The sequence below is a fragment of the Drosophila grimshawi genome, unplaced genomic scaffold (genome assembly GCF_018153295.1).
Source record: "Drosophila grimshawi isolate 15287-2541.00 unplaced genomic scaffold, ASM1815329v1 contig_848, whole genome shotgun sequence".
Taxonomy (NCBI): domain Eukaryota; kingdom Metazoa; phylum Arthropoda; class Insecta; order Diptera; family Drosophilidae; genus Drosophila; species Drosophila grimshawi.
Genome location: NW_025063692.1, coordinates 9,977,658 through 10,000,835, shown reverse-complemented (window position 1 = coordinate 10,000,835; position 23,178 = coordinate 9,977,658). Strand labels below are relative to the sequence as shown.

The 23,178-nt window shown below is 34.3% G+C and overlaps 1 protein-coding gene across 2 annotated transcripts; it reads right to left on the bottom strand.

Annotated features, from left to right (window-relative positions):
- Positions 1–4,499: 4,499 nt before the first annotated feature.
- On the bottom strand, positions 4,500–22,254 carry LOC6566005 (ras-related protein Ral-a). Of its 2 annotated transcripts, XM_032738985.2 has the most exons (6): positions 22,038–22,116; positions 9,304–9,656; positions 9,067–9,227; positions 7,595–7,769; positions 6,066–6,189; positions 4,693–4,754 (listed from the first exon to the last, which is right to left on the bottom strand). In XM_032738985.2, exons 2-5 carry the CDS (start codon positions 9,454–9,456, stop codon positions 6,073–6,075), a joined length of 606 nt encoding a protein of 201 aa, XP_032594876.1. In that variant the 5' UTR covers positions 9,457–9,656; positions 22,038–22,116; the 3' UTR covers positions 4,693–4,754; positions 6,066–6,072. The 2 variants fall into 2 exon arrangements, with proteins under 2 accessions (XP_032594877.1, XP_032594876.1); XM_032738986.1 differs by lacking the exon at positions 6,066–6,189 and having other exon boundaries at positions 4,500–4,754; positions 22,038–22,254.
- Positions 22,255–23,178: the final 924 nt, after the last annotated feature.

Here is a 23,178-nt window from a genome sequence, read left to right as displayed (position 1 = left end):
TGACTGATAACTGATCTGGCGATGATCAGCAACTCAAACTAGACGTTGTCGTTAGTCAGTTTTCTGTTTGTTTATTTTTTAAAAATCAGTAAATATTGTAATAGATAATAGATAATAGATAACCATTAGTGGACTTTAATCTGTGTTGTTGTCATATCAATTTTTTGTCAACTTTTGATTTCAATCGAGTTTTTCTTTAACCAGCAGCGTACACAAATAATCCGTGTAATTAGTAGAAATCTGAAATCTGAACAAACGCCTTAAGAGCTCTACTTTAACCACTGATCCAAAATCTAATGTTATATTGTGTGTTAGCAACAGCTTAATGAACATTAAGAATTTGTATATATATATATATATATATATATATAGATATATATAGATATATATTTATCTACACTAAGAACTAAGAAATTTAAGCAGAAGACAAAACTAAACTAAATATTATATTTTAGAGCATTTTTTCAATCTGTGTGTGTGTGTGTGTGTGTGTGTCTATGTGTGTGTGTGTGTGTGTATGTTAAAACAAAGTATTAAACAACATCAACAAACAAAAAAGGGAAGAACATTAAGTTTATGTCTAATTTCGATAATTGATGTATGCAAATTAGCTGCAAATTAAAAAGTTCTTCAAAAACAAAAACCAAAACCAAAAAAACTAAAATAAAAATGAACCATTTTTGTGTTTTTGGTTTTTTGAGATGACGACTTTAATAAATCTGATGCAGATGGGCAATAAAATGATAAAAAGAAAATCATAATAATAATAATAAGAAAAATCAATGTTATTATAGCTATCAACAAACGCATGCTGAGCTTTTCGGTATGGAGTCAGGGGAGAGGTTTTTTTTTGGATGCACTTCGAAAAGGGGGAACGCAAAATACCATAAATTTTAGTCTAAGCCGTTTTGTGTCTAAATTTCAAATACCCCTCCCCCCAACCCCCCCTCGCGTACGTCCATGGCTATCAATATACATTAACCATAAACATAGCAAAGAAAAACATTATTTTTTCACATTTTGTAAATACTTTCTACGAAACAAAACCTTTTTATATGAATATGTATATGTATATGTATGTATGTATGTATGTATGTATGTACACACATACGTATAGTATAACTCTATTGTATATGGAATTGTCTTGTTGCAATTGACAAGGCAACTGTTCAGTTTTTGGCACAGTTTAACGGAACATACATTTGCAAAAAAAACATCAACAAAAAAAAAAAAGAAACAAAAAAAATACAAAAATATATATATAATCACCACAGGGAGAGACGCAAAGTAAACAGTAAACAAATCGTAATTCGTGTAGACAAAATGCAAAATGCAAAAAAAAAAATGAAATAAATTAAATGATAGTTTCAGGTACATTTTCTATTAAGCGCAAAACAAAAGTAACAATAAGAATAACAAAAAAAAAGGCAAGAAAAGCGGAATGGAAGTCAAAGTTTATTTTCACACCATCAACTTTTTTAAACGAAAATGCAACACACTTAGAATCTATTTTGGAAAACAAAAAAAAAAAAACAAAAAACAAAACAGAACAACTAAATAAATGTTTGTGTAAATGTAAAATGTTTAGTCATAAGTTGTAAAAAAAAAAAACAAAAAATAAAAGTAAAAATAAAAAACAATGTAAAAAATAATAACGAAATCAAAAAAAAAATAATAATAAAAATACAAAAATATGATTATTTAAAATGTATTTAGTTTGTTCGTTTTGAAGATCTGCATATTTATATGTTTATTGCTAACTAAGTAATTAATTTGTATGTGTGTCTTTATTTCTAAAAATAATTCACGAGTGAATTAGTTATCTCGATAAGTAGCCAAGTAATGAACATAATACTTTATTTTTAGTTTCTATACATATTATAATATAATTTCCTTCTTTTTTTTTTTAAATATTTACTAAACGATTTCATTTTAGAAATGCTATTATTATATTATTTACTTAATTTAAAATTGAAAACAAATCGGGAGTATTGCAAATTATAAATGTATGAATAAACAAACACGAAGAGCTATATATTAATGGAGAAAGCAGACAACAACAAGAAAAAAGAAAAATAAATAAAAAATATAAACAAAAAACGAACATCTTTTACCTGTAAATGTAACATGTAAAATTAATTTTAATTGCATTAAAAACACACACAAAAAAAAGAGTAATTAAAATATATATATATTTATATATATACACATATATATGAGAAATTATATATATATGTATATATATACCATAAATGTGTAAAGAAAACAAAAATGCAAGAAAAAAATAAAAACAGTGATTTAAAAAAAAAATCAAATTGCATTCTAATTTCTTGGAAATGTCGGGTGGCTGTGTCTGAGTTAATTGTACGAGTATATCCAAATTACGAATTCTAAATAAGGCAGAACAACGAGCTTTGCCGAGCCATCAATATCCGACTACGATCTCAAAGACTATATGGGTTAGAGACACATTATTTTATATTTGCATAGGTTTTCGTAAATCACATTGAGGTAAGCATTGATTTTTTGGTATATAAAAGTTATAAGTTTAATATACGCATGTTGTGTACAAATATCTAATAGGCGGAGAACCACATGATAGATAGATAGATAATATTTTCCATCGGGTAGCTTTAGTTCAGCTTACGGAATTATGTGCTGGATGCAGTTGGTTGCTCCAGAATTTAGATTTTCTTAGTTTCAGCCATCAGCAGGACATGTTCCAACTAATTTTATAAGTTTCTGGCAGCTGTGCAGCCTTTCATCATGATTAATAAAAATCCAATTGATAACGATTAAAGATTTCATCATCCTATGCCATATTTTGAATTTATCTAATATTTCAAATAATTTCAGGTCCCACTTAAAACGAGTTATTATAAACCAAATAGAAAATGAAACGCATTTTTTTTTTTTTTTTTTTTTGATTTCATATAGTTTTGTTTATTTTCAAGCTAAACATATTTTCAATCCAGTTTTACTCATAGTCATTATAATAAAAGTTTATCAAAAAAATGTTTTGCTATTGCTGCTAAAAAAATTGGTACACTTATTTAAATTTCAATATATGTATGTATGTATAAATAGGCATGGGACTGTGTAGGTGTGTTTATAAGTGTATAGGAGCAAGAAAGTTGTGTGTTGTGTGTGTGTGTGTGTGTGTGCGAAAATAGAATGCTAAAAATGGTGTTTGGCTGATGCGGCTTGTCCAGTTCCCTAGCCCCTTATCATAATATAATCTATATTTATGTATACATAGCAACATTTTTTTCTGATTACTGTTCTCAATATACATGCGTATCATACACGAAACAAAATCTAACAAAAGTACTAGTTGAAGAAGCAGGCCCAACAAATTGAATAGCAAAATGCACAATGGAAATCAAGTAAATTGCATAACTTATATATTTAATAATAATTAGATGTAGGCGTTATCATTATGATAATAATATTAATTATAATAATAATAGCTTAAATATTAAAATACAGAATGCAGTTTGCAAGAAACAGAAAAAAAATTTGTTTAAAATAATAAAATAAGAGATACGATTAAAATTAATAATTTCTCAATCGCTGCAAATATAGCATACAAAATTACAAAATGAAAAAAAATATATTTGTTTCTTTTTTGTTTCTTTCCAAAAATGCAGCTTAAGTTTTAAGTTTTATATTATTTGTATAATTTAAACTTTAGATTTCTTGATTTGCATTTGTGGCTGGTTAGAAAATTACAAAAATCGCATAAAAGTTTGAGTTTGCATTAGTTTTTTTTTTTGATTTTTTGTTGTTTGTTTGTTTTACGTTTTTACATAGTATTTCAAATATCATATTTAGAGATGGAGTTGTTTTTGTTTTGTTTTTTGTTTTTTTAAACCTGCCGCTGCATTTTACAATAATATATATTTGAAACTATATTTATGTATATACATATGTTTTGCATGTATATATTTATAAAAAGCTTTTCTCTGTGTGTTTGTGTGTGTGTGTTTTCTTTTAATTGTTTGACATTTTGCTATTACTTTATAAACAATAAACAAAAACTATATTTATAAAATGAAGTGCTCACGTTTATATAAGTTGCATAGATGTAGTTTATAGCTCGCTAAATTGTTAATAATAATCTGTTTTGTTTATTATTATGTATATTGTTTATGTTTATGTTTATGTTTTTCTATTTATTTTGTATTTTAGCAAAATAAATCGATCAATTATAAATTAAAAGCTGGCGCTGTGCTTTGAAACATTTATTTTTTTATTTTTATTTGTATTTTTATTTGATTGTTGTTGCCTAAATAATAATTTCATTTCTATGTATATATATCTGTATATATATATATATATATATCGACTTTTGTTATTTATGTATATTACATATAATTCATAATTTATTTAAATTTAATCATCGTTGAAATGTTGCAAATAATTTTGATACAATTTTGTTGCTGTTGCTTGTTGTTATTCAATATCATTAACATAACCATTTAATTATTTTTGTTGCATTTTTTGTTTGTTTTATTTTTACTTGTTATTGCTGTTGTTGTTGTTGTTGCTGTTGTATATCCGTGTGGCCTTTGTTGTTGTTGTTGTGTTTCATGCTGTTTTTAGTTGTTGCTGTTGTTGTTGTTGTTTTCGCTTGTTGTTGCAGTTGAATTTTACAACAATTGGCAGCAAGGAGAAGGCTTCGCCGGCTCTTTCACGTCCATCTGACGTTGTTTTTTGCGTGATGAAATATCCCTGATTAGATCGAAAAATACCTGGACACAATAGAGGAGAGCACACACTCATAATGAATGATTAATTAATCGAAAGCGTTAATTGGTTGATTTTGTTGTTGGGTTAAGTTTTTTGTTGATTGTTCTAGAATTACATAATTTTGAAAGTGGCTAAAAACCGAAAGCAAAAAGTTTCATACACCAGAAATCTTTGAAAAATATCAATAAATTAAATACATAGAAATCAAAAAATATATATACAACAAAAAAAAAAAAGAAAGAAAGAATAATTGGAGTACCAAACCAAATAAAAAGAACTTTTTGGGTGGTCTTTCGAAAATGACTTCGATACGTATTTCAAATGTGCGAAATGTATACAAAACTAAATCAATTCTTCAAGTGTGTATCTATGTATGTATGTGTGTATGTATGTATATATGAGTGTATGTATGTGTGTGTGTGTGTATGTACATGTGAATGTGTAGGTATCAGTATTCAGATAATAATCTTTAGTTTCAATATTTTGAAATGGCTTCAACTTTAGTGTTGCTGATGAAAGTGCACTTTCAAGAAGCTAGAATTGCATAAGTTCTACGCGTTAAATGCAGCATTTAAAATTGATTCATTTTCTACGCTAACTGATATATATAACTGATATATTTGATTCCGAGCTGCTGCATACATCTGATCTATATCTGATCAATTGTGATCTGCTGATCAGCCTTACTTGAATGGAAAATACAGAGAATGCTTGCTTGTCATTTTGAAAGCAATTGTAAAACGATATGGTTATAAAACAGACATACACATATATATATATATATCCATATATATATCGAAAGTGAAATGTGGTCAGATACCAGCACAAGAAACGGGTTAGACACATGACAGACTCAGACACAGACACAGACTCATTGAATTGTTGTCTGAGTTTGTGGTTAGTAAATCCATACGCCAGTAAGTAGTTAAATAGTTAAGCCGTTAACCAACATCCAAGTTAAGTCTTTTAGTTGTTGTTTAGTTAGTATTATTGTGTGGTGGTTTGCCAAGTTGGAACTCAGGGAAAACTCGAAAGTAAAAAAATACAACGAAAGCGGTACTCAAATCGAAATCAAAATCATTGGAAACGGAAAGGATAATAAATTGTTATAAAAAAAAAATAATGTGGATTTTAGTGTTGCAAAAAAGCCAAAAGCGAAAGCGGGCAAGCTACGAAAGTACTTAGGGGTTAAGTGGGGTATATTATTACTCTAGGTAAAGTTAGTGTGTTGTTTTAAAGGAGTATTTTTTTTTGAGTTTTTTTATATAAATATTGTTTTTTGTTTTGGTTTTGTATATATTTTTAGTATGCACCTAATGCCTAAAGTAGGGTACACTTAAGTCTCCGCTTCTTGCATCTATCTTTAGCACGCCCGCTCGTGGCTTTCGAATCTTCGGTTTTTCGTGATCTTATTTCGCGCATCAAATCAAAAAATACCTGCAATTGTGATGGAAATAAAATATACATGTACATATATATTTTATACATATATATAAGTATATAATAGTTACAGATACAGATACAAAACGACAAAAATGTGTATTTTTACAGCTAAATTCTGTGTGTGTGTGTGTGTGTGTGTGTGTAGGTGTAGTTCTTATTGTGTGTGTGTGAGCTATGGTTACACATGGAGCATTTCAAGTGTGAGTTATACATAAATTGACGCGCTGTCATAAATATAAACAAAATTCAAATTAAAATTGAAATGAAAAAAAAAAAAAAACAACAACAACATAATTATTATTATGAATATTTTTAGCTGCTTGCAACATGACAACAGTGAGCGATAACAGTGCTGCAAAGTAGGCTACAATTTAGGTGCGCGTGCGCAGCGTGCCCCAATTGGCAGCCGCAGGGTATATCTCCATTATCAGCTGCTCAGCCAACTTTATAATCTGTCAATCATAATCATAATCACTGAACTATCAATTTAATTACTTTTAATTGTCAAATATTTCACTTATGCCATGTACTCAAAATGTATCTTAAATTAAAAATGAATAAAATTGGTATTTGTTTCCATTTAATCGTTCTAATCTTTAAAGAGTTCAGTTGAAAGACAAGCAAAGATAACATGACTAAAACACTTTAAAATCCACTTTAATTACTCATACCTCGTTTAGCACTAACAAATTGGGCATATTAGCTGCAACTTCAACTTATTGTACATGGCATACAAGTAATTTTTACAATCAAAAACTCAAACATTAATCAAAATGAGTGTGCATTGTGTGTGTGTGTGTGTGTGTGTGTCGAAACAACAACGTTTATTAACACTATTTGGCAAGAGATTTGCAATGGACAATAAAAAAAAAATAATAAAAAAATAGAAAAATAAAGAAACTTTTGATAAGAATGTGTTGAATGTGAAGAAAATGAAAGTAAAAATGGAGCACAAATGTTGTTTATCTATTTGCTGAAAGGTTGTTGTTGTTGTTGTTGCTGTTGTTGGTTGTTGGTTGTTGTTGTGCTTGCAATCACAAGATACAACAAAACACACAAAATCAAAAGATATCTATATATAAATTGTAACCACAAAAACAAATAAAAATGATTCATTATTTCGAACAAAATGTGCGCTATAAAATTTTGCATATCGTTTGCTGATTTCTAGATTCAAATTTGTCATAATTGTCATGATTATAAACAATTTCTTTATTTTTGCTTGCTTGCTTCAGCCAATTGACGAAGAGAGCCTTCTTCAGAAATGTTTCTGTAAATGTTTACATTAAATATATATGCACATATATATATATAGATATATATATATGTGCATAAACCTTCGGTACCTTACTGGTACTACTAGTGGCACCCGTCAACCTCACTCAACCCGGCCACTTACCTTGTCCACGTTCTCGCGCGTCTTCGCCGATGTCTCCACGTAGGGCACGGACCAAAGCTGCGCCCGCTGCTGGCACTCGTTGAGGGGCACCTTGCGTTTGTCATTCAGATCGCATTTGTTGCCCACAAGCAGGAACGGTATGCTCTCATCGTTTTTTACCCGCAATATTTGTTCTCTACGCGGACGGGGGAGGCAGGAAAGAGTTGACACAGTTAAATAGAGTCAATTATTGGCTTAGGCAGCCGATAAAGCCGCTTATCAATTTTGAAGAGTGACTCACTGTTGCCAACACACAAACAACAATGTCGTTCCACGTTCTTGTTAGACCAGCCAGCCAGCCAGCCACCCAGCTAGCCACTCAACCAGTTGCCTGTTGCCTATTGAGTTATTCAATCCATTTGAGGAACCACACCCAGTCACACACACACACAGCAAGCATCCTATTACAACTGCTGCTGTTGCGCTCATGTTCATGTTCATGTCTTGTTTGTGTGTGTGTGTGTGTCTGTCTGTGTTTGCTTTCAAGGCTCATGCTCAGGCTCAGGCTCAAAGGACACATTGAAAAGCTGTCAAATGCTTAAGGTTTGCTCTCAAGCCTTAAATATTCATCACATTGACTTTAATGACTACTTCAACTTAATTATTGGTTATCGATATCAATATCGATATCAATCAACTGAAATTAAACTTTCTGGGAATCGTAATTGGACAGACAATCGATATTATTATTGATATTGCAGCTACAGTTGATTTATGGCAAGCAAAACCTTTGCCACAATTTCATTCATTAAGTTAACTGAGAGAGGCTAGTCAGGTTAGTCAGGTTTAGATCTTATAGACAAGCAGCTAAAGCCAACTACAGAACTGCACTTATTATTATACGAGGGGGCGACCTACTCAATCTATTGTGCCCCCTTCTGAGCCTATAGCTCTTCCATCAGGCCTTGCTCCCGCACGAATGTGAGTATCTTTGTTGAGTTGAGGTCTTCCAAGTCACTGAAATTCATCACATACATTCCAAGGATGCTGCATCTTCTTCTAGTTAAGGCGACACATTCTGCTAGGATGTGCATCGAGGATTCCTCCTCTCTTTCACAAAACCTGCACAGATCGCTGTGTCCTATTAATAGACCGTTAAGTATGCTAAGGCTGTTCTTTCCCATGGTTGTAACTTGCTTAAACATCGCTTTGGATGTTACTTATTTTTTTCATTTCAATTTTCGTATTGTTCTTTAATGTTTAAGCTGAAAACATCACATACATGTAATGAGCGCTGTATGTGGAATGGTTGCGACTTCAGTTCGTTAGTGTGCCTCGTGTGGATGAGTGCCGCTGGCTGTTGCCTCTCCAATTAGTAAGTGGTGCAGTGGCCAAGACAGGCCACTCAGGCTTAGCTGGGATTTGCTGGTGGCAACGACACTTGGGGTTGTCAGCCAGTTGCCACTTGACACAGTCACTCGACAAACACTCACCTGAATTCCTGGGTGGCCTGGAAGCTTTCATCGTCTGTGATTGAGAAGACACAGAGGAAACCCTCGCCGCTGCGAAAATAATTATCTCTGATGGCTGCATAATCCTCCTGGCCGGCTGTATCTAGTATATCTATTTGTACTTCTTCGCCATCGAGCACAACCTGAACAATAATATAAAATATAAAATTGTTTGTTAACAGTTGTATAGTTCATATTCAACGACTATTGACTACACACCTTTTTCCTATAGCTATCGGCCTTGGTGGGCTCGTAGTCCTCAACGAACTCATCGTACATGAATTGCAATGTGAGTGCGGATTTGCCAACGCCGCCGCTGCCCACCATGATGACCTTGTGCAGCGCCGGTCCGGCTGTCGGTTTCTTGCTCATTTTTGTATTTTTTTTTATTGAGTATGGGGGGTGGGGGATGGGGCTGGGCTGATGGTGACTGGCGGCTGGTGGGTGGTGGGTGGACGGGCTGCACACACACTCAACACTCAACGCTCTTAACTCTCTCACACTCACACTCTCTCTCTCTTCCTCTCTCTCGATCTCTTCCTGTGTGCTCGTTTGGTGGCCGAGTGATTCAACTGCAGAATAAAGAGAAAATTGAAAGGGTTGAACATATGAACATGTACACATTTATATACATATATATATACATAATTTATTTATATGTTATTCATAGAGCTTATTTCGTTTTGGGCTTCCTGTTTTGGCCAAAATAGACGGCGACAGGCTATCAGTTATTATTGTCTGCTGTTTTGTTGTTTGACTCATTCAAGCGTTCAACAATTGAACCATAAAAGGCTCGAGCTGGCCTATCGGGCCAATGACTTGTTGGGTTTCATAACCAGAAACATGTGCGCCTTTTATATACAAGCAAGCCTGTGGCGCAGTGACACTCGACTATAACTAACTTTAACTTGCAACATTTTCGCTTTCTACAACATTTTTATATACATCAACAAACTCCACTCCGCTTAGAAATCGCTTAAGGGTTAGTAATACTGCTGCTCAGCAATTATCCCATTTTTTTTTTGGTTGTTTCATCAATTTTACTAAACATTTTTATAGATGCAATATGCAATTTGTTGCACTTTCTGCACTTCATTAGGGAGTAGTTCAATATAGCGTGTTTGCATTATAAATCAATGAACAATGGCCAACATAAATAATGTATTGTAATAAGAAGTTGTTGTTGTTGTTGTTGCTGTTGTTCAATATGTTACAGCAATTGTTGTCCGTTGTTTGCTGTTTGTTGTTGTTAGTTGTGCAGTTAACAACAAACAACGCCTCGCATTTTTCTTATGGCCACTTTGCGCGCAAATCGACAAATGAAGCATAACAAAAAATGAAAACTGAATAAAATAAAATAAAATAAAATAAAAAAAAAATGGTTGAATGAACTTTAAACACACGGCGAAACGGGCTGAAAGCATGCGAATAGCATAATGCAGAGCTGGCCAAAACAGACGCTTAGGCCTGGCCAATTGTTGTCGTCGTCGTTGCTGTCGTTGTTGTTGTTGTTGCTGTTGTTGCTGTTGTTGTTGTTATTTTTATTGCTGCTTGTAGCCGGCATTCGCAATTAGCCTTTTGTGACCGACGCGTCGCCACCATCGAATTGCAGTAAATTAAGGCGTGAAATTACGTATGGCAAGCTGCATTGGCATGGAACAACAAATATATATATATATATAGCTGGTGACACACACACACACACACACGCACACACACAGAGAGAGTTGCGAGTGGCCACGCGGCCATTTGGATTGCTGCCAATTGAGCAGTGGGCCACTGATCACCACAATAGATCAAGTTTTCCTTTTGATGTAACCAAAAAAAAACAAAGCAGGTGCATAATTACATGCAGCATCACAAGAAGGTCTGAGGATGTATCTTAGCAACATAGCTAAAGATTATTAAGATTTTGCGCTAATTTAAAGCTATATCTATTAGATATTGATCAGCATTCACTGAACAAAACACAATTCTTTGAGCAATTTTGCAGTGTTGATTATTTCAACAAAAAAATATCTCTAAGGCAATCAGTAAAAGTAAAATGCTGTCATTGAGACACAGAATCATGCTGCACACACACACACACACACACACACACACACACACACACACACACACACACACACATAGACACAGAGAGACACACATAGATACAGATACAGATACTAATTTGACACATCTGTGCACAACAATGATCAAAGCAGAATAGCAACGAGTATGAATACTGATGACGAACAACTAATAAATGATACAGCATACAGTACAAATATTCCTCTCTCTATATATATATATATATATATATATATATTGAAAATTAAAGCGTCGAAAATTGAATACCCTGGCAGCAGACAGTTGATATATAGTAGTCAGTTGTAGTCCGTTTATGTTCCGATTCTGGTTTCAGCAACTTGTATCTTTTGCAGGTTCAACAGACGAGTCGATCTAGCCGCGACCAGCTTGAACAGCGACACATACCCATGTGTAACCGGCTCCACTAGAAGTGGTGTAAAAAATGTTAAATTTATGTTCTGACTCCGATTCTGATTCCGATTTGGATTCTGAATTTCAATGGCTAAACATGTTTGACACCCGGACAAAAGTGCGTCGTTTTGGATGAGACAAATGAACAGACAAATGAACCAGGCCAAGTCACATTTACACATTACACATTTGACACCTTAACCAAATCCATGAAAAGGCACTCACAATGCTCATAGAGCCACCAACAAGTGATATTATTGTTGTGTGTGTGTTTTTTTTGGCCAAAACATTGTGTGTATGTATTTTATATTAGCAACCGCAGTTGACCTACAAGCGAACAACTGCACTGCGCTCTGCTTATCTGGAACTGAGTTGTAAATATATATATATATATATATATATATATGTATTTGTTGCTATTGTTGTTGTTGCCTCATGAGATGTGTTGCGGCTAGGGTTTCCCAATGGCGACGCCTGGGAATTGAAAACAAAAAAAAAAACAAACAAAAAACAGCAGCTGTCATCAAATCAAATAACATGCGCAACAAGTACAACAAACTACACAACAAACATCAAACTACAAACGACTCAGCGAGTGCCACGCGGCGTATGAGTAATCATATAAGCTGGCAACAACTAGCGCGTCAATCAATTGACTTCCAAGCAAAAAAGCCAAACAAAAACACACAAAACAAATGGAAATCGGTAACAATGCTAACAACAACAAAAAAAACTCCCACGTCCAACTGAGTTGGCTTTAGTCATACAAGCCATGCCAACCAACCAGCCAACCAGCCAACCAACCACAACAAGAGGATGACGCAAAAATAATTCTAACTTTATTATAAATATGCTGAAATACGCTTAACTCAAATGAACAAGGCTTGGCCACTTTGCATGTCACATTTCTTGTCAGAAGTGTCGAAACAAAATCCCTCGAATTGCGTTGCAAACATTTTAGACACAAAACTATCAATAAATCCATGGAACAAAAGATATGAAAAACGTTTGAATTTCTTGAATTTACTCACATTTGCTTAATATATATACATATATATATATATATATAGCTTGCAATTTATTGGCCCAAGTTGTGTGTGTGAAAAGAAATAATACAATTATCTCTTGAAGCACTTCACTCTTCAGAGTTATTATCAAAAGTAAACTTGCTTTTTGCTTTTTCTTTAGTAGTCGCAACAACTCGACTAGCAGATACCAATTGAATCCAACTTTTAAATACATAATATTCAAGCAATGCCAGCATTTGTTATTCAATGTAAAATAGGCCAATCTCGATTGGATGTCAGAGATGTCGATGATGTCCTATTGTATCTCTTACAACATATATTGTTGCACAACGTTATCAAGCCTTTAACAGGTGTCTTAGTTGCCAGTTGAAAAGTGATTGATGCCACACAATTCATAATTGTATTTTGTGTCAATATCTTTAAAGAGCAACTACTTCATTGGCGGCGTTAGTCAACAAATTGAATTGAAAACTCGCCAAACACACTCATGATTTCAGTATATATATATATATATATATATACATATATACTACAAATAAAATTACGTGGTAATGAAATCAATTTTTAATTATCTTTCTTTTGCACAACTTTTTTGTTGTTATGCTTTTTATTGCTTCTAGCTCAGCACTAGATATATGCAATATTATATATGAGATATGTACATGCTGCTGTATATATATATATATATATATATATGTGTGTTTGTGTAGGGTTAACTGTACTGTCTGTTCTCTTTTTACGTTTTGATCATTTGACATTAGCCTGGAATTTAAAAAAAAAAAACAGCATTTTTTTAGCCAGAAGCATTTTAATTGATTTCTAAGAAACTTTTTAATGTGTATTTAAATTTTATCTTTGAGGTTGTTGCTGCTGTTTTTTGCTTATGCCCCATACCCTTCAAATCGTTTGAAAGGGTTATATGCACATTTAAGTATTGGAAAAAATTGCTTTTAATTTTGGTTGATTTTTCATTTATTCGATTTCAATCGGAAATCAAGAATATTTCATAATAAAAAGTACGCTTTGGGCTTAAGTTAAGTTAAGGTTTGGGTTTCACGTGATTTAATTAAATCGAGTATTACTCATAAAATCAAGTTAAAACTGCAATTTCTTTGCATTCAATTTGCTTCCTCGAATTTCAAATTCGTGAGTGAATTTGGTGATAATTGGGAAGTTTTGTTTGTGCTTCAAGGCAATAAATAACTTGAAGCCTTCGTTTGAAACTTGGGTGTTGTCGGAAAGCCTTCAGCTTAGACCAATTAGCGAGGCAGCTGTTTGGCTAACACACATTTATTAATTGAATATAATGCATAATGGCCGATTTCATAATGGCAACCAATGACAAAATTCATGGGGCGTATACATCATTTATGAGCAGCCATTTTTAATGCAATAAACAAGTAATAATAAGAATAAAAAGTAAAATAATAATAAAATCCCTGCTGAATGCCACCAAAAAAAAAAAAAAAACAACTCAATGAAAACAAAAAAGAAAATCGCGCTGCAAATTTGATTGTGGCCTAAAATCAGATATTTAAAACTTGTTTAATTAATAAGTGCTCGACTGGATGGATACCTCGTACACAGATCTGAACTATTTATTTATTGCAAAATACGAGATACTTAATTTAAAAAATGAAAATCTGCAAGTTTTTATAGACTCGGAACTCAACTCGACTCGATTTATTTATTTGATGGAAATGGTTATTCTTAATTAATACTACCCTACTCAGTCATTATTTATGACTACAGGGTAGAGGACAGAAAGCACCACAAAGAAAACCCCAACAACAACAACAACAAATGTTGAGAAAAGCAAGCCAGTAATTTCTAAACAAAAAGCATTTTCCCAACATTGTTGTTCGCTGCTTGCGTTCGCTTTTCATACGCACAACAGAACAGAACAGAACAGAACTGAACTCAACTGAACAGAATTGAACTGAACTCTTATTTTTGCCATTTGAATGCTTGCGGAAATATATTTTTACCGTATGCGGGAAAACTGTGGCACAGGTGATGACGTCATTGCGACTTGCTGACAGACAAACCGAACCAAATCAAAACACAGCCAGAGACCAAAAGCAATTTCTAAACGAAATTGTAGAATTCTGAGTTTCTTGTTTCTCCGAGCTGTCTTCGTAACGGTTTCTCGATAGACCCCATAGATAATCGTCTATATAGTCTATATGAATATTAAGTTGCTAATTTATATGTATCTTATTTATAAACTCCTTAAGGAATTTACAGGACATAATACTTTATATTTTCTTTTTTTTTTTTGTAAATCGTTTACGAATGGCACTCAAAGCAAAGCAAAGGAATGAGCGAAGATGCTCGCAAAAGAGAATAAGTCCGCTTTTTATGAATGAATATAAATATTTGGATAGAATTTGATGGAGAGATAGAAAGAAAGCGTATGCCGTCTTCGGTGTTGTGTGTTGTGCTCGAGCACAACTTTTGGCCATTTCGGTGTGGGGTCGGTCGACTTGTGTTTGCCATAATATTTGAAACGGCCAAGCGAATATCGACCAATTGATATTTATTTGCTTCAAATTGATTTTAAACAGACAACAATTTTAGTTCTCGTTTTCATTTGCTTTTCTTGTTTTTCTTTGTTGTGTGTTTGGCAATTTATGAAGTTTTTGCTTTTGTTATAGTTTTGATTTTTTTTTATCTTTCTTTTCGCCATTATCGGGGGGATCGTGGCAATTGGAATGCAATTGGGAGACTATAATATCGACTATTTACTATATTTATATTTGGGGTAGTAGGGAGGAGGAGGATGTTGGGGTTTATATGGATTTGCAGCCACATTTCGCTTCATTGGGTGCCCGATTATTTATTACTCATAATTTTGTATTATTCGATCGACTTCGACTTTCAATGTTGCTTCTTGTGTGGTTGTGTGTGGTGGTGGTTGTTGTTTTTGTTCTTGTTGTTATTGTTGTGCACGGTTGGATGACGTCATCTACTGCGACTTGACGCGGCCAAGCGTTAAGCGGCAAGGGCGGGCATAGAAGCGACAGCTCACCGAAAACCATCCCCAGACAGCGCCAGAAGAGGGCCGAAAAGCGCAGTTAGACGAAGAATATGTTATGGCCACAAAACTATACACAACTTTTGACGCGCTAACGCTAAATTCTCAGCCAAGTTAATAGCTTGAGTTGTCAGTGTTCTCCCGCGGCCGTTTTGCTTGAGCTCTTTTTTTGGCCTGATTCTGATAAACATCTAACAGTTACATCTTTAAAGCACCCCCTTGACGACCGAACCACCCCCCCGCCCTCCCTTCCCCTTGCCCCACCGACCCCCTTGCCATCCCTTGTGAGTTGCGTGCGTGTTTTCCACGAGTTGCTCGCGAGCACGAATGTGTGTGTGTGTGTGTGTATGAGTGTGTTGTGTTGTTGTTTTTGTTGTTGGTTATATTCATTCCATTCGTCGACTGCTTTTGCTCCAAATTCCCCCGCTTCCCCACACAAAAAATTCGTTTTGTGCTTGCTTTTTGTTAGTTGCGTTTTTAGCCTAACTGTTAATTTAATGGGTTTATATTTAGTTTAGTTCGTTTAGAGCATTTGATTATTGTTTTTGTTGTTCTTCTTGTTCTTGTTATTGTTGTTGTTGTCAATGGGTTGTGCTGTGTGCAACTTGTGGTTGTTTCTGCCTTGTTGATTATAACCTTGACGCAATTTTTCTGTGGTTAGTTAGCTACAGCAACAGCAACAGCAACAGCTACAGCTACATTTATATTCACATTTACAGTCACAATTACAGTTACAGTTAGAGCCCTTATGCCGTTAATGGAGTCCATCCGAAATCGGTGCACGACTCAAGTTAATTGTATCCATTTGCACTTATCGATTTATCATTAAGTACAAAAAAAAGCAAGTCGAAATACTTCACTAGGTGTCGATTTGGCAACTGATTTATTGATTTCTTGCAGTGTACATGCATGCATACATTTTTCACATGTATGCATGTGTGTATTTATGTATGTACATATGTATGTATGTATGCTTGTATCTTTAAAGCTGTCTCAACAAGTCAAATTGATTCCCCTCCCCACCCCCTCCCATCCATCACACAACATAGCAGCAACCAAATACATTTGAAGTAGACTTTCTTTTATTTTTTTCTTTTTGGCTTCCTTGTTGTATTTTCCTTTTTTCTCATTTTGTTTTGTCTTTGACAATTGTTGGTGGCTGCCGTCTGGGAGCCGCATTTTTCAACGTCGTCGACACTTTGGAGCAGCATTTTATTTTGCTGCGCCATTTGCAATGTTTACAACAACAATACAAGCAGAAGACGAACAAGAAGAAAAAGTAAAGAGGAGAGCAGAGAAGTGGAGTGGAGTGAAGAGAAAAAAAACAGTACACGGCGAGGAGCAAGAATTTGTTTGACTTCCGCGGAGATTGAGTTCAATAAACCGCATTATGTTGATATAGGGCATATAGGCATATGTAGGGGTAGGCCCCTAGCACTGAGCTGCAGCTGGAAGATGGAATGGCAGCCAACAGCATCAGTATAAATATGTCTGTTCATATCTACACACAAACTCGGATTGTGAATTGCAAATGGAAAAACTTCTGCTTGGGCACAAGGATCAAATCACAAATAAATGTATCAATTTCAATTTCAAAGACTTTTTTTGTATATGCTGCAATAATCGATGACAACGGCATTACCGATACTTATCGATTTCTTAGTTTGCGTGTGATATATGAGAACCTCTTTAAATACATTCGATATGAAAATGCTTAATTAAAACGAAAATCGAATATTTCTGTTGCTAAGACTCTATTTATTTCTGATGTCATCGAGCACTGATGTTCTCGTCATTTGGCATATTTTGTATTTTTTTTTTATTAGCTTGACCTATAGACATACAACATTTAAAAACTGGCTAAACAACTTCAATAATTATTCTCTTTCCCAATCCGACAAAAATAATCCACGTATTTTGAGCAGTGTTTGTCCGGCTACTTATCTAATTTAAGTAAAAATTTGAATTAACTTTCTCTCTTTTCTCTACACATTCATTTAGTTGTGCTTAAGTAATTTTATTTCAAATAAAATTAATTAATGCAAGTCAAAACACTTTAAAACAGATATTTGCTAAGGCAACAAATGATCCTTATTAAAATTAAACCATATTAAATTATTTCCAATTTAAGCACAGTTCTAATGTCACAGAGTATTCTTCAGTCGGTTACGCTTCGTTGAAAAGTTCTTACAGGTTTTTTCTTCATATTTTTTTTTGCATTCCAATTTGCGTTTGTCCTCACTTGCTAATACCGTTAGCCGCTGCACCAACTATACTTACATACATATGTTTATACATATACATAATTCTCAGATAGCATTTGGGGCACATTTGACACAAAAAAAAAAAGCAACGCTCTACGAAGAACAAGAAACTAAAAGAAGAATAACAAATATGTTTGTCTGTCTTTCGTTATTTTCTTATAGCCTTTGCGTTTTGTTAACTGTTAACTGCTTAGTTTTTGCCTGTGTTCATCAAGTTGTACACAAAAAAAAAGAAGAGATTAGCAAGAAAGAACAGTTATCTTTGATGTGCCGAAGATGTTCTACCCTCGCTGACATATCACTAACTGACGAGCAGTTTACTTAACTTTAATTGAATATTTTAATTAAAAACACCAAAAAATATAGTTACATTTGTCATCAAACGAGACAAATTTTGACTCCGTAATAAAAATTATGGAGTCATACTTAATTTGTTTTAATGCGTTACATGCCTCGTGACAAAATTAAATTACCCACTCCAAGGAGATAATTAGAGAAAAAGATGAACCTGTATTAACAGCAATAGCAACAAATTGTCTGTGTGTGTGTGTGTGTGAGTTTGGATTATATGCCGTGACTCACGACAATGCTTTTCGGCAAATTCGCCGCCGGCTGCGCAGTCGCGTGCTGCGAAAACAGCGACGTCGGCGCTGCCGTTGACTTTGGCTGCTTCGAGTGGGATAGCGCCAGCAACAACAACAACAACAAAACAATGCGAATTATGCTAAACAGCTTTTGAAAGCTCAATTCACATTAAGTTGCTGTTGTTTTTGCTTTTATTTCATGTGCCATTTTGAATTACTCGTATTTGTCGCTTGCTCTGCTCATCATTCATTTGCATCACTCCACTTGCCAGTTGAAAGCTTTGAACTGCTCAAAAGAAATAATACAATGAAGAAAAAAAAACTGGTTTCGATGTCGCCCAACTTTCTACGCACATGTTGGCCAAGTTCAAGGCGAGTAGAGTAGTCAGTAAATGTGTGTGTGATTGGCCCCAACAAGTGGAATTTCGCCGCAAAGATAACGAAGCGAATTTCACACACAGTCAAGGCGTGGGAAGAGTGTTGCCAAGCCAACTAACAAAGTAACCCCAAGGGAGGAGGGGGGAGGAAACGAGTACAATTAAAAGCTAGGCAGACTCAGAGCTGAGAGAGCTAAATCGAGAGTCAAAATGATGATGATAATGTGCAGCGGCGAGTTAAGATCAGATAAGCAGATAAATTCCTTTAGATTTATGCATATGCACAGTGTGTGTGTGTTGTATACACTTATATATGTGTGTGCATATTATTGCCAGTGATTTCTTGACACGATCTGAACGCAACTCTGTTCCGATAAGATCTTGTGGGAAAAAAGCTGAGAAAAACTACAATGTACTTGATACAATAGTAGAAATCACACCGAATCATATCTAATCTTATCCCTTACCTATTTTTACAATTTGTATAATATAGCTTCGCTCCGTCCAGATTAAATCATTTTCATACAACAACAAACTCCTCTTGTTAAGCAGAGTACGTTAAGTGTATTTTCTTGTTGCTTTTTTTTGTCTTATTCAAGTCTGAAGTAACCCTACTATTTATATTAATGGTGCTCTTCTGTCCGAGTAAAAAAAGTGCCAAGCTAGAAATTGGCACAAATCACAGCTTGATGGCTATAAATTAGGCTAGTGCCAGTTCGTCGCACACCAAAATGACTTCGACTTCAAAAGCGCTTCGACAGACGGACGGAGAACAAGCAAAACACAAACAAAACAACAAAAAAAGCAGTAAAGAAAACTTTGTAGAATCTTTTGATGATAGATCACTAAAGTATGGATTACTTAAAACAACAACAAAAACTACAGCAGCAAGCAGCTGCTGCAGAAGAGCGAAGAAAATGGTGTCATGCTCATCATTATAATTATTATGATAATAATCATTATTGTTGATTCAGCCATTTACATTCATTCTCACGTCACGGCCAGCGTTCTGAAGAGCAGCGCGAGCGAGACAGACACACGCAACAGATGCGAAAAATTAGAACTCGCCAAGATTTAAGTTTTGGTCAAGAAAGAAAAGAGAAAAAAAAAATGGAGAGCGAAAATTAGCGCTTATCACGAGACCTGAATAGCGAAAAATCGAAGCCAAGGCAAACAAAACACACACACACACACACAAGAGCAGAAAACACACACACACATACACACACACACAAGAGCAGAAAACACACACACACTGAAATTAAAAATCAATAATAGACTTCTTTTTTTTAAATTTCTGTCAGATGTGAATTACTTGTCATAGGTAGTTTTCCAGCTCAACAAAAGATGACAATAATGAGTAATATATATATATGTATACTGCATTCATATCGGAGCTGATAATTTGTTGTGCGACATTCCTCAGATAACGTCAAGAGCCACTAAATGCACTGAACTTGAACTTGTTTGTCAGCAGTTTGCCGAATGCCGATAAGTAATTTGGTAATTACTAATATTTATCACATTGCACACGCTCATCATCAATATATGATTTGATTTTCTTTTTTCTTTTTATATTTAATCAATTTACTCAACCTGTTCTCGTATCGAATGTATTCAAAAATTAAATTCAAATTTTAAGTAGTTATTAGAAAATTGATTTTATGTTATAGCTGTTTTTAAAATAACAACAATTATTAAATTAGGGATGAAATACTAATTGTTGTAAATTGATTGCAGCGTCACAAAAATGTTTTTCTTTAAATTGTTCTCTTTTTTAGCGGATTCCGTTATAAATGAGCGTTTACATTTTCGACTTAGATGCATATATATTATTCAATATGTTCGATTCTAGTTGCGGGTTGTAAAATGCAAATTTTCGATAAGAATTCAAATGATACCCAAAACCAAAAGAAATAAAACGCAAGTCACGTTTTGTGACAAAAATGAAATTGCACACACACACACACACACACACATATGCAAATGTATGATCTGGCATTTAGTGATGATTAGCAGAGCAGCAGCAGCACAGGCCAAGCACGTTGCGTTGATAGTCGCGAGTGAGGGAGAGAGAGTTGCAATGAGAGCAGTTGCCAAACCCTTCGCACAAAGAGCGGGTGGAGAGAGAGAGAGCGAGATAGAGAGAGTGAGTTGCCATGAGCAGCACTAAGCTTAGAAAATAAATGGATGTGGAATGCGCAAAGCGAGAGAATGAGTCAACCAACCATCAACGCGACGCGAAAAACAAATGCGGCTGATGGACAACAGAGGGCGGGCTGCAGGCTGCAGTGCATTAAAAAAATAAAATTAAGAAGAGAACAGAGGAGAGCAGAGTGTAAGAGAGAGTATGTATGTGTGAGTGAGTGGAATGAGTTGAGTTGAGCGGAATAAGGTCAAGCGGGGTGCGGCAAATGTTTCCGCTGATAGCATTGATAAAAAGCCCGCAACAATGTTTGAATGACAAATCAAGAAGAAGTAGAAGCCGAGCAGAGAGGCGTTGCCAGTAACAGTGACTACAACAACAACAACAACAAACAATGCACAAAGAATGGCAAACAAGTAGCACAATCAAATTTAAATAATAAAGAAATCCGAGTAGAAATTTCACTTTTGCAGCAGCAACAACAAACACACACACATACATATTTCATCTTGTTTTTGCCTGTGCTTTGCACACACACACACACAAAGAGGCACTTTCTTTGCTGCTGCTGCTTCTGCTGCCAAGCTGCCAACTGAGATCGTTCGCCTTTTGGCGGCTTTTACAAATAATTGTTTATTAAAATTAACGCGCAGCTTTTCATTCAATTACTACAAGAGTCTCACTCAACACACACATACACACACTCAGTTACACACACCCATCCAAATCGAGCGCTTTTTTGGCATTATTTCATCTAAACGATGACGCGTTCGCAAAAAAAAAATACAATAAAAAAATTTGTAGATAAAACAATGAAATGAGACAGTTGCACGCGCAATTTCTCTGCATGAGCAACACATTTTGCACAACAAACACACAAAAATCACAACAACAGCAGCAACAACGAAACCAGCAGCAGCAGCACAACAATAATAACAACAACCAAGTTGATATTAAAACAAGAAAAAAAAGGAGAAAAAAAAGGAGAAAAAAAACTCTTATATGTACATAGGACAATGTAATGAAAACATACAAAAATTCGTAATCACTTTGTGGTCGCCTCTTGTTGTTTGTGCTTGTCTGCCGCAGCTTGCATATATACATATATATATATATGTAAGTATATATATATATGTAGATGTATATGGGTTGACTGCAGCGCGTTCTTTTACAATAAATTAGTTTTTAATTTTTGTCGAACGCCTCGAAAATTGATATATGTGTAACTCCGATGCGCACAAAAACCGAAAATGAACTGAATTGGAATTAGTGGTGAACGATATCTATTTGCGCTAGCGCTGCCAGCCAACCGTGCATAATATCGATGTTTATAATAGCTTAATATCGATATATGGACTTGATTATTTGATTATCGGCAAGCGCCACATCGAATGTTAACTATTATTTTCTGGTATCTTTCTTACACAAGTTTGGAAAGTATTTTTTATAGTTAGATTTTATACTAGGCTTGTACAATCTCAGAAACTAACAATTTTAAGTTGGTCAATTATTTTATGTCTAACTATCGCTAAATACTGCGCATATCTGAACTTAAAATAACCATCGTTTAAATTATGCAACTAATGCAATACTATCGAACTAACGTAAAAATCTCTGATGCAGTATTAAAATATTTGATTAAAGGCAAAAATACTGGTTTTGTGCTTTGCGGTATACGGTCACACCCCATTGCTCCTTATAATATCGGTTGTGAAAACGGAGATCCTATATTATTATAAACTTTAACAAAAACAATTAAACAATTAATTCAGATGCATTATTTTTAAAATATTTTCTTATAATATTTAAAATTTATGTAAAACAAACTATTTAAGAATCGAAATGGTTCCGCTCCAGTAGATTTTATGTCAGGAGTCTTAAAATGTATCAACTTCTAAAAGCTGTTGATTACGATACATATCGATTACTGCTGTAAGGATGTGAAAATAAACAAACATTGTCTATACAAATTTGATGAATTAATGTTGATTATTATTTATTATAATTAATCGACAGATTAGTTGTATTTGGCGTATCCTGTGTAATAACGGTGTTTAATATAATGCTAAAGCGGAAGCACATCTATGTGATGTGGGAACACACCGCTGTTGTGGAAACACACAGTGGAAACACATCTTTCGTTAATATATCGATATACTTTTGTGGAGTCCTTT